At 37.2% G+C, this 12,183-nt stretch overlaps 1 protein-coding gene across 5 annotated transcripts in view; it reads left to right on the forward strand.

Annotated features, from left to right (window-relative positions):
- The window catches only part of CDC14A (cell division cycle 14A), a 291,416-nt gene that overhangs the window by 37,458 nt on the left and 241,775 nt on the right, over positions 1 to 12,183 (forward strand). For all 5 annotated transcript variants that reach the window (XM_027868272.1, XM_027868267.1, XM_027868271.1 and 2 more), the window contains exon 3: positions 2,648 to 2,723. In XM_027868272.1, coding sequence (XP_027724073.1) covers positions 2,648 to 2,723 — 76 coding nt within the window. The remainder of the gene's footprint in view (positions 1 to 2,647; positions 2,724 to 12,183) is intronic.

Here is a 12,183-nt window from a genome sequence, read left to right on the forward strand (position 1 = left end):
GGGGGGGAGGGAGATGCCAAGTTTGGTTTTAGACTTTTTGAGTTTCACGTGACAGTGGACATGGAGGTAGTTGGAAGTGAAGAAGTCTGGAATGGGGCAAGTTTAGACTGGAGAAGAGAAGGTTTGCAGAAAGCATAGGTATGATAGCAGTCTTCAAAGTATAGGGTGTCCCAAAAGTCTTAGTGCAGCTTAAAGCATATTAATTTGTGTTTAAAAGTCTCATGTAGAAGAGGAGTTAGACTTTCTTGTTATGCCTGGTCTCAGAGGGCAGAGCTAGGAAGTAGAGGTGGAAATTATAGAGAGGGTGATTTCAGATAGATGTGAATAAGGACATCTTAATAGTTAAAAGGCTCTGAAAGTAGAATGAACTTCCTCAAGAGAATAGGTTCTCCCTTACTGGAGGTCTTTAAGTAGAAGCAAAATTATAACCACTTGTTAGGCATTTTAGAAAGCATTCGTATGGATCAAAATAGATGGTCTTTGAGGACACATCTAAGATTTTGATTTTATAATAACAATCCTTGATTCTAATCCAGAAGAAATTCTAACCCATATCTAGGTTAGGGTTGATCATGTAGTTTGGGACTTCACTGTAGGGGATTCTCTGGGGAAGAATATGAAGAGCAGAATATCTGGGGACTGAGCATTGGGGTCAGATGTCAAAGAAATTTCCCTTAGGTATTTTGAGGAGAAAATGGAAGGCATTCAGAAGGAAGAGTTTCAGAGGACGATCATCAATGTCACCTATTGCAGAGAGTTTGGGAATGAACACTGAGAAAAGTTTGATTTGGTGATTTGAATGTTATTTATGACTTGGAAGATAGTGGTTTCAGTTGAGTGCTGATGGTGGAAACTAGTTTGCTTGCTAGGGGTTGGTAAGACAGTAGATAGTGAGGAGGTATAAGTAGCAGTAGTATTATTTAGTAACACTCATATAATGCTTTGTGATTTGCAAAGCTCTTTTCTGATAAACCTGTGAAATAGTTAGTGCACGTATACATATCCCTCTCTATAAAATCAGTGGATCACTAAGCATTTATGACTTAGTATATATACCAGACTCTGTGCTAAGAAAAAGCAACAAGACCCCCTGCCCTCAAGGAATTTATATTCTGATAAGGAAAAAACACATACATAAAAAAGGTATATAGTATAAAAATTACATACAGGATAGTTACAAGATAACCTTTGAGAGGAAGGCACTAGCAGATGGGGAAGACAGGAAAAGTAAACGAATACAATTTTGAAGGAAGTTAGGGATTCTAGAAAGTGGAAGTGAGAAGGGAGAGTATTTTAGGAATGGGGAAGAGCCCATGCAAAGGCGCAGAGCTGAGAGGATAATAGAGTGTGGTATGGGAGGAAAAGCCAGAGACCACAGAGAGCATGCAGAGGAATTCTGGGTAAAGATCAAAAGGGGACCAGACCGCCTTATGATGAGTTTTAAATGCCACCAGAGGAAGTGAAGCTCTGACTAAATGTGAGCCCTGACATTTAGAGCTAGATGACTGGTTTTAATTTGTGACTGCTGCTTCCTTCCTTTGTCACCTGTCAAAGTACTTTCATTATTGTGGACCTCAGTTTTTTCAGCTGTAAAATCAGGGGTTTGGACAGGTTCAGGTGACTTTCTTGTCATCGATCGATTAGGAAGTTAGAGCTGGACTTGAAATCAGCTTTTTGGACTTAAAGGTCAGTGCTCTTTCTGGGTCACCTATGCTGCCTCTCAAGGACTAACTGTTCTTCAGAACACTAGATACTTTGAGATAGCACATTAAAAAATATGTATTTTTAGATAGAAGGCTTGAAATTATCCCTGAAATTCTTTTATTAGTTCTAATATTAGCCATATAGATACTTATAATGCCTCAAAGTCTGTACGATGCTTTTTTAAAAAATCAGCAAATAAACATTTATTAAGTGCTTACTGTGTACCAGGCACAGTGCTAAGTGCTTTTCATGCATTATCTCATTTGATCCTCAATAAAAGGGAATGTGTAACTGTGGTCCAGAGGTGTTCAACTACAAGCCAGGGCCCCACGGCAAAGGTCTGAACCAGATTAAAATGTGATTGGGAAATGTTTAACAAAAACACATAAAAATGTAATAGAACATAGATAATGTTAGTTTGTGTTTTTCCAAGTTAACATGCTGCTGGCAGGGATCCATTTCTATTTAACTTTGATATGGTGCTATGGTCAGTCCAGATCTCTGTTTGGCCACATTAGATCCAAATGGTAATTCGGTCACTTAGAAGATTATTGAGGGTGTCCTTATTGTTTTTGTAGACCATATCTTTTTTCTTTCCTGTATCTTCAGGCGCCTGTCTCTCTTTTCCTTTCTTGGCTCATTTGTATTTCCTCCTTGTTGAGCATCCAGAGAAATAAAAGTTGACACCTCATATTGGTCAGTTTTGCTTTCTGCAAACAGGTTTTGGTGATATTTAAGGTGGTTGTGGGATGAGAAGCTGAAGTGATTTGATAAACTGAGGTATTTGGATTAACTAAGATTTTTATTTGTTCCCATACTGTCTCCTGTTAATCTGGAAAACGGAAACTTCACTACTAATTTACTTTAGTAATATAAAGTTAAAATTCAGAAATGTTACATGAAATTTATAGCTCTACTAAATCATGTTTTTTTTTTTTAACAGTTTCTATGCAGATTTTGGACCTCTGAACTTGGCAATGGTGTACAGATATTGCTGTAAACTTAACAAGAAACTAAAGGTGAGTTTGTTTTGGTAAGAGAACTTACAAAGCTTGATACACTTGATTTTGACCAAGAGTTTGCTCTGTATAGACCATTTTGTTGTGTTATCCTTAAACTCTGGGAGTTTGTGTGGACACTTGTCTACCCATTCACCAGCTGAAACTGATCCTCTTGAGTTCACCACAAAGGACATGTTCACTTCTTTTACTTTTTAGGTTGGATTGAAATATGAACTGAGTGAAGTCACTGGAGTAGTGAGCTGAGAAATAAAGGGCAAATCCTCTTAGGTTTTCATTAATGAGTGTCTCTCAAATTCCCAACTAGGATAATCTTCCTGAAACCTTTATGTCTATCCTGGAACATTGTTACCCGGTGATATGATCCATGATTACATGGCAACCACTCTCTAGAAATAAACTTTGTTTTGTTTAATCAAGATCTAACTTTGGTTGTACTTTAAAGTGCTCTGTGTACATACACTGGACATATGTATATAAGTACCCACACCCATTTAAATATATGTATATAAATCATGATATGTTGAATAAGCTAGCAGTGATTTTGTTAGGATTGTTTTACCTTTTGTGTCTATCAGGGCCAGAAGTGTCATATTTAGATGTGTATAATATTGAATCTCTGTTTTTATTTCTATTATATAGATATATGGATTTTATTTTCTTTAACATTCTACATTCATGTGAAGGATATTATACCTACATTCTTAGATATTGTGGTTCTTTTACCTTTTTGTCTTTTTTAAAAGCAGAAAATAAAAAAAAGGTTTTGTTTCTTAATACAGAAAAATATTTAATTCATCTTTTCTACTTCAGATTTCTCAGTTAATTGATACTTAATGCTAATTAAATACAGATAAGTCAAAATTAACAATAATTTCAATTCTGAGAGCAAAATTTATTAATTAAATTTTATTAATTAAATTTATTAATTTTGTTATTGAATTATACCTCTGCAGTTCACATTCTCTGTTGGCTATTAGTGAATCAGCACATTCTCTTAAACATAAAAGACACTTAATACATATTTGTTGATATGAATGACTGCAGTTGACCAGTGTGTTAGGAAGAAATGATGGGCTGGTTAAGGTCGAACATTTACCATATAATAGTAAATGCACCGACTGTTAATCATTACTCTAAAAATTCATTTTATTAATGCCTTCAGTGTTTACATCCTAATCTTTTCTAGAATGGCACAACTCTTCCCTCCAAATTGACAAATAGAAATATTTAAGCAAAAACATTCATTACAGTGACAGCTCCTAACAATGTACATATACAAGGTTCAGCTCATGTAGTCTCATTCCTTCTCTGCTACTGCTGCACTTTTAAAGAAGTGAAATACAGTGGAAGGGAGCTATTGTAGCTGATGCTAATGTATTATTAAATCTGTTATTATCTACCTTTGGTGGAAATGATTTTCAACATGTAATGTGACTTGGAAACATACATACTAGGCATTTATCCATCATTCAAACAAGAGTTATAGTTTTCAAAGAACTCTTAATACCTTTTAGCTTTCTGCTGAGGCAAATTATAGTTCAAAATATATACTTGAGATATTCATTCTTCAAAGACCATTTTTATGTAAAGTGTGTTTTTTAATGGTTGAATTAATGGGGAAAGGGGTAATTCATAAATAATTGAAGCTTGTTCTTTCTTTTGGGGATTAAGTAAATTTTTGGCCTTTCTGATGTTATTTTTTAATGCATTTGGTGTAAAGTGGCTGTTAACAATAACAGTCTGGGAACTAAGCCTATTTTATATGAGTGACCAAAGAGGGAGGAGGTCACTGTTTAGAAAAATCTGGCAATATATTTACATTTAAAACTCAAACCTAATACAAAAGAGCAGACCTGTTGAGTAATGACCATTTTAAAGCTTAATGCATTCCCCACTGCACAGTTGTGTTATGAGTACATAAAGACTGCGGTTTTAGCCAATTTTCAGTTGTAACTTTTCCCAGAATTTTTGTTCCTTCCAGGCCATCTTATTGATCAGGCCTCCTAAAGAGCAGCTTTGATGAGACTACTCTTCTGCCCCCCAAACCTTCATTGGCTTTCCATTGTCTTACAGTTAAAGTCTGACCTCATTATGGTGGCATTTATGCCTCTTGAAGAGAGGTTGCTAATCTGTTTCTCCAGGCTACACTCCAAAAAGGGACTACTTAACCAGAATATTTCTGACTTCTCGTCTTTGATTATATGGTTTCTTTCTTCTGTTTGGAGAGCCCATTTCTGTCCTTTGAAAATGGTGTCTACCAAAATGCTGCCTTTTCTGTCCTTTGCTACTTCCTTTCCCTCTATCAAGTGGTAGTAATTTCCCCCTCTTAATGCCCACGCCTCACTTGATTTTTTCTTTGTTTTTTTTTTGGGGGGGGGAATAGAATAAGGGATCATAAGTTTGTAGATTTTGAGCCAGGACTGGAGAGATCAAACTCATTATTTTACAAATGATGAAAGCGAGACCCAAATCTTGAATCCCAGCTCCAAAACTTTAGCTTTGTGGCCTTGGACAGGGTACTAACCACATAGAGCCTCAGTGTTCTCCTGTGTTTAAAAAAATGGGGATAATAATACCTACTTTATGGGATTGTTGTGAGGAAAAGCTCATTGTAAATCCTAAAGGAAAATGTTAAATGTGAATTTTTGTTATTCCTTTTACTGCCTCATATTAAAACACACAAGTTATTGAAAGCTCCTTAATAGATTATTGTCATTGAGGACAGTGTCCTTTTCCTCTTCGTCTTGGTATTCCCTTATAGTGTCTTGCATATAGGAAGCACTTAGTCATAATAGCGAGCAGTGCTATAGGATTTAAGGTTTGCAAAGAGCTTTACAGGTATTGTCTCATTTTGATCCTCACAACAAGCTCTGTGAGGTAGGTTTTATTATTATGTCCACTTTACAGATAAAGAAACTGAGGCTAAGAAGTTAAGTGACTTGCCAGGGGTCACACAGCTAGTAAGTGTTTGAGGCAGGATTTGAACTCAGATCTTTTAGACTCTAAGTTCAACACTCTGTCCACTGGGCAGCCTAGCTGCTCAGTAAATATTTGTTTCATGAATTTGGAATGATTATTAGGTTTTAGTAGAGTTGTAGCTGTTAACTGAATTGTGAGAAATCTAGCCTCAGGCCATAGGACTTGCTGATCCACATAAGCTTCCTAGGTATTTTAGCTATTCCTTGAAGCCAAACCAGGGACTTTGGCATTTGACTGGGGGACATTTGTCACTCACTAAACCTTTCCTTGGCACTAAATTCCAGTTTAAGGATATTGTACCTTTGCTCCCCCCACTGTAACTGGTTGCCCTTGTCTGGTATCTGCCCTCACTTTCCCTTCATACCCTGGTTTGTCGCAGTGAAAAGATCGTAAGGATGGGCTCTCAAGAGTTTAATTCACCAGGGAAAAAAGAACATGTTGAATCAGAAGCAATCTGTCAGAATGAGGTAGTTAAAAGTTCATGCAAAAGAAAAGTATCAAGTGTTAGGCCACATTTCTTGATCTATGATGGTTTAGGCTTTGCTGGCCCAGTTTTCGTCTCCAAGCCAAGAGCCACACTGGGTTTCTTCACCACTGTCCTGAAAGAAGAGTGTCTTCCACCAAAGATCATTTCCCATGCTAGACTGGCCCATCCGACAACTGTGAATTGAACACATTAGTTCAATTATTCTGTAATTTTAGAGTGTCTCCACTGATCAGGAAGCCTTCTGTTTTATCATGAGCACAATTGTATAGGTATTTGCCTACATTTCCACTTTATGCTGTCACTTTATACTATCTAACTTTTTCCCTCCTCCTCCCTTCAACCAAGAGGAAAAACAGAAACGCAAAAAAGGTAAAAGCATCACCTCAGAAACATAACAAAGCACCACTCAGAAAACACTCAGGTGCCCATCTGTCACTGTTGCCAAATACCTCATCTGCTCTGGCAGCCAAGGCTTACTTCTCTTTCTCTTTTATTTGGAGGGATACCACTAAGATTCCTTTCCACTCTGAAATTCTGTGATTCTCATAGAGAACAAATCTCATGGGTTTTTGTTTTTAACATAACTAAAATGGGAAAGAACTGAAATACAAAACTCTTAAAGAGGTAAAAGAATGACTGTCTTCAGAGAGATGGAGTTTCTTTAATGGATAAAAGTGTGGAATCAGCCAACAAATAGTCATTGGGTACCTCCTTTGTGCAAGGAACTATTTTAGGTGCTGTGGAAGAATAGAAAGGAGATACCGCTTAGGATCGGAGAGAGAGCTCTGGGTTATAGTCCTGGCATTTCTACTTAGCCATTTTAGGATCATGGCCACTTTATGAAATGTCCCTCCGTTTCTTAGTTTGTAGAATGAGAGAGTTGTACTTTTCTTTCTCTAAGATCCTTCCCAGCCCTAACTTGTTATAAGCATGAGGCATGTGGTTTAGACATATGCTATCAAGAAGCTTGCTATCTAGTTGAAGAGACTTTTTTTGTAGGCAATTGGGGTTAAGTGACTTGCCTAGGGTCACACAGCTAGTAAGTGTCAAATGTTTTGAAGAGACTTTTTAAAATACGTATGTGAAAAGTTAAATAACAGGGCAGATAGGATGGTATATTGGAAGGAACACTGTACTTTGAGTTATATGAGGCTAGGGTTCAAGGTCTGGTCTCTGATGCTTCACTGGTTGGGGACAAGTCGCTAAATCTCTCTGAGAATTGGTTTTCCCAGTTGTAAAATGGGGTTAATTACATCCATAGTTCTTCCCTCACGGAGTCATACTGAGGATCAAATAAGGAATATGTGAAGAAGCACTTTGTAAACTTTAAAGAATTTTTTTACAAGAGTAAGGACATAACTAGAGCAGGCTGTTCCAGAGCATATGAATGATGGCCCTATAATTGTACAGACAGACACTTAGTACTAGTGGACTGTTCAGAGGTGAAGATCACTGTGGAGCAGGGTTCTGAGGACAGCTTTGTTGTTGAGTCATTTCAGTTGTGCCTGACTCTCTGTGACCCCATTTGGGGTTTTCTTGGCAGAGATACTGGAATGGTTTGCCATTCCTTTCTCCAGCACATTTTACAGATAAAAAACTGAGGCAAATACAGGGTTAGGTGACTTGGCCAGGGTCACGTAGCTAGTTAAATGTCTACGGCTGGATTTGAACCCAGGTCCTCCTGACTCCAGGGCCAGTGCTCTCTATTCATTGCAACATTTATGAATTAGACAATCTGCTTCATATCTCTATCTCACTCATCTTAGTGATTTCTAAAAACATGCCAAGACAGGATAACAGCTTCTTGTAACAATTTCTTTCATTGTCTCTTAATTATCTGGAAATATTCCTGAGGTCTAGCTGAAATCCTTCTAGCTATGGTTTAGATTTAACTTGATGTGGGTTTATTAAATGTGAGGCTAACATTGGATCAATGCCTCTGACCTTTGTATTATTCCAAGGTTAATTTTAAAAATATACCATGAATTCCTAATGTAGTGATTTTGTGCTATTCTGGCCAAACACATGTTAGGCATAGAAACCTAGCAACCCTTTCTTAAGATTCAGGTCATGTTGCCATAGGCGTGTTTTTCTGAATTGCTTGTTGTAATGTGACTGCACAAAGTTTTCCTAATGTGTTTTGATGAGAGTCAGCATTGTATTTACTGGTGGCCCTCGGAGACAGGAATTGCCTGGGCTTAGACTGTGAATTAGTCTGACTCTAATCCACCCGCTGTGAGCTGAAAGACTGTGGCCAAGTCACTTAATCTCTTAGTACCCCAGGCATCTCTCTAAGATTATAAGTTACTGAGAAGTTGCTTGTGAAAGAGTTTCCTACAAAAATGAATTTTTACTTTGTAAGCATCTTGTGATAAATAATAGTTTTCTGATGAGATTCCTTTTGCTTTTAGTAAGACTGCAATATATGTATTCCACTTCCCTGCAGAGAGATGGCCTTTGTAGTTACCATCAGAGTAATTGTTTTTTTCCCCAAAGTCTGAATTGCGGAGCCGCTTGTTTTGTGGTAGTTACGTATTGATTTGTCAGGTAGTAAGCATTCTGTGCAGAGTGATCTTGATTCTAATGGGCGGTTGATCATAATGGAAAAATTCTCAAACCCATGCTTATTTCTAAGCTACCTCCTTGTGATTGTAAATTGCAGAAAGGTCTTTGTGGAGTGGTGGTCCCATTTTATTGCTTTCCCAATGATTTTACCTGAAAGGTTGATGTTGGAGGATGGCATATTTTGACAGTCATTCACAGTTTGAGGAACTATTAATGTCACTTAAAGGAAAATGCCATCAGCTGTTGAGAGAATAGGGTTAGAGGGCTTTCCAAAGGAGAATTAAAATATTCTATTTAAAAAACTTATTATTTAAAATAATCTCTTCAGACCTACTTGGGAAGAAAAACCTGTCCCTCCCCCAATACTTTCAAAGATCTGTTGAAGTGTTCCCTCCTCTCATACAGCTTGAAACCCCTCTCTGCCTCAGCGTACCCACTTTCTGGTGATGAGTTTGTTTGAATTTCATTAGGCTGTATCTCATCAATAGGCCTTACAGACCTGTACTCAAAGTCTTTCTAGAACTGTATTCTGCTGACTTAGCTTTCCAAAAACCCAGAGTCATCCCTGCCGTGTCAAGATGAGGCAGGGGAGTTGGGATGTCCCACACATGGTTAATATTTAGAATTTGACATAAGCAGAATGTGATTGGGTCTGTTTATTTTTAATTTTCCTTACAACAGAGCCATAGGTTGAGTGGAAAATTAAATGAAACTCCCTGAAGGAAATAACTTTCTGTGGGAAGGTGGAGTATCATTGAGTACAGTGATCCCCAGTGCTGGTTTTTTAATGACTGTACTCAGGGGAATGCTGGAAAAAATATGCATGACACTTTTAAGTTTAGTCTGCATTGTTCACATTTTCTCCATCACTTTATTAAGTCTGTGCTCTGGGTAATCTGTGAACCCCCTGATTCGTAGTGTTTGCCGATTGATTTCCTTAGTAAACAAATATTCACAATGAAAATTTAATCACAAGTTTTTTTTTTTAATTTAAAAAATTATTTTTTAGGGAATTGGTTGGTCAAGTGACTTGCCCAGGGTCACACAGCTAGTAAGTGTCAAGTGTTTGGTCTGAGGCTGGATTTGAACTTCAGGTCCTCCTGACTTCAGGGCTGGTGCTCTATCCACTGCGCCACCTAGCTGCCCCTAATCATAAGTTTTTAGAGCTGGTCCCAGCACACCCCTATCTATAGTTATCTTGAAGTATTCAATATTTTCTTATGCACATTTTTCTCACAAAATCTGGTGCCTAATATGTGTTTGCAGGAATAAATACAGTGCTTGCTATAGGGCAATTTTAGGAAAAATGAGGGTGTCATAAAGTCAGTAAGCAGATTTGTATATAATTTTAGTCTAATCTGGATGTTTTCTAGAACTCCTATGTAGTGAATGGCTCCTGTTCCTTTTTCTGCGTACCTATTACTCCTCATACCTTTGTTTTCTATTCAGATGCACTCATTCTGAAGTTTATATTCTGGTGGAAGTTTATGCAGTTTAAAATAAATGGTAATGCATGTTGCACAGAGGTCTAGAACCTTGACATTTATCTTTTTATCATCCTGATCAAATAACAAGCATAAACAACTTGCTTGTGCCATCGTAGCTTTAAAACTATGTTAGATCAGGGTCTAACCAGTCGGACCCTTTTGTAGACTGGTGAAGCCCATGAAACCCTTCTCTGAATAAGGTTTTTAAATGCATAAAATAAAATAGGAAACCAATGATATTGAAAATACAAGTATTAGAGGCAGCTCGGTGGTGTAGTGGATCGAGCACCAGCCCTGGAGTCAAGAGGACCTGAGTTCAAATTCGGCCTCAGACACATAACACTTTCAAGCTGTGTAACTCTGGGCAAGTCACTTAACCCTAAGTGCCTTACCAAAACAAAGTACAAGTATTAAAATATTTACAAAACAAAGTTCGTGGAACCAGGTTAGGAACCATTTCATTGGTTCATTATAGAAACTTGATATAATTCTTGGGTTCAATTGTTCACCTGTTGGAAGTGGAGACTTTTTTGAAGGGGATTAAAATGTGAGATCATGTGCCTTATTGCAATTTTATAGCTGTGAATAAAAACATAAACCATATATTTTTTTTTTGTGCAGCCAATGAATGTTTTCAAGAATATCCCAATCCTGAGAAAGCTGGAGGTAAACACTTAGTGGTCGTCGCTGATAATAGGAAACCCTGTAAATCACTTTATTGCTTTTGCAGTGAGATGGCCAATGTTTGCACTGTGGCTGCCATTTCTTTGCCTAGTATAGCATAGCCTCCAGCAAGAGAATAACACTTCACCTCATGTTTGTGCTTTGATCTACTTCATCTTACTACCATGATAAGGCATATGTTGCTCATTAAAGAGAGTGAATAGACCTTGTTCTTTCTTAATAAAGAATAAATAGATTTTACATACAGGCAGCATTTTGGGTTTCTTTTGCTCAAAAAGTTTGACACAGTTTAACAATAAACAAAATACTCTAAATGACTTTAAGGTTGCATTTTCAGCATGGCAAACAGTTTTTATAACAGATTGTATAAGATATATTCGACTTAAAATTAGATTTCAAACTTGATTTTTGCAATTTTGGCTTTCCTTTTAATTGCATCCCTTGCTATTAATGGGGAAAAAGATTTCACAAACTTTCATTTTGGTTGTTGAATGTTTAAATAATACGCAGTCTTCAGAGCTTCAAAGCTGTTCCAAATGCCAAGCACAGCATGCTTTTGTGCACGGCACCATCAAGTTACCCATGGACAATCTCGGCTATTTGTTGTGTTTAGTGGGTGTGTGTTAGTATTCAGGTTATTTCAACTAACTTCATATAGTCTGTTTTTCAGAAGGAGTCGTTAGGACTAGAACACCATTTCTCCTTTTTTTTACCCTCTTTCATTTTTGAATTGGGAAATATCTCTCATAGATATTCTTGATTTAATTCGTGTTGGCTCCCTTCCCCCAAGTAGAATGTCTACTTCTTGAATACAGCGACTGTTTTTGTCTTTGTATCTCTAGCGTCTACCACAGTGCCTTGAATGTAGGAGGCATTTAATATATGTTCATTTCAACTTGTGTGCCTTGAAGTGTATATATGCCATATTCCATATTTGCTTTAATTTTCATATAGTGATAAAAGCTTACAGTTAGAAAATTGCCATAGATGGGACAGTGGGAAGGCAGCAATAAATGTCCTGTTATCCACTATTTCTCTACTATGTTCAGTGTACCACTGATTGCAGTAATTGTAATGAATGAATCACTTCATCAAATCAATACTTGATCTATTTGAAGAAGCTGTTCCTTGTGTACAAGCTTTTTATGTTTCTTTTTTTCACCTAATATGTCTAGTGTAGTGTTTTGTACTCCTTTGTGATGCAAACACTGTCTGTATAACAGATCTACCTTAGCACTTATTTTAGTTGTAGTAC

The sequence above is a fragment of the Vombatus ursinus genome, unplaced genomic scaffold (genome assembly GCF_900497805.2).
Source record: "Vombatus ursinus unplaced genomic scaffold, bare-nosed wombat genome assembly UNPS02014787.1, whole genome shotgun sequence".
In the NCBI taxonomy this organism is placed as follows: domain Eukaryota; kingdom Metazoa; phylum Chordata; class Mammalia; order Diprotodontia; family Vombatidae; genus Vombatus; species Vombatus ursinus.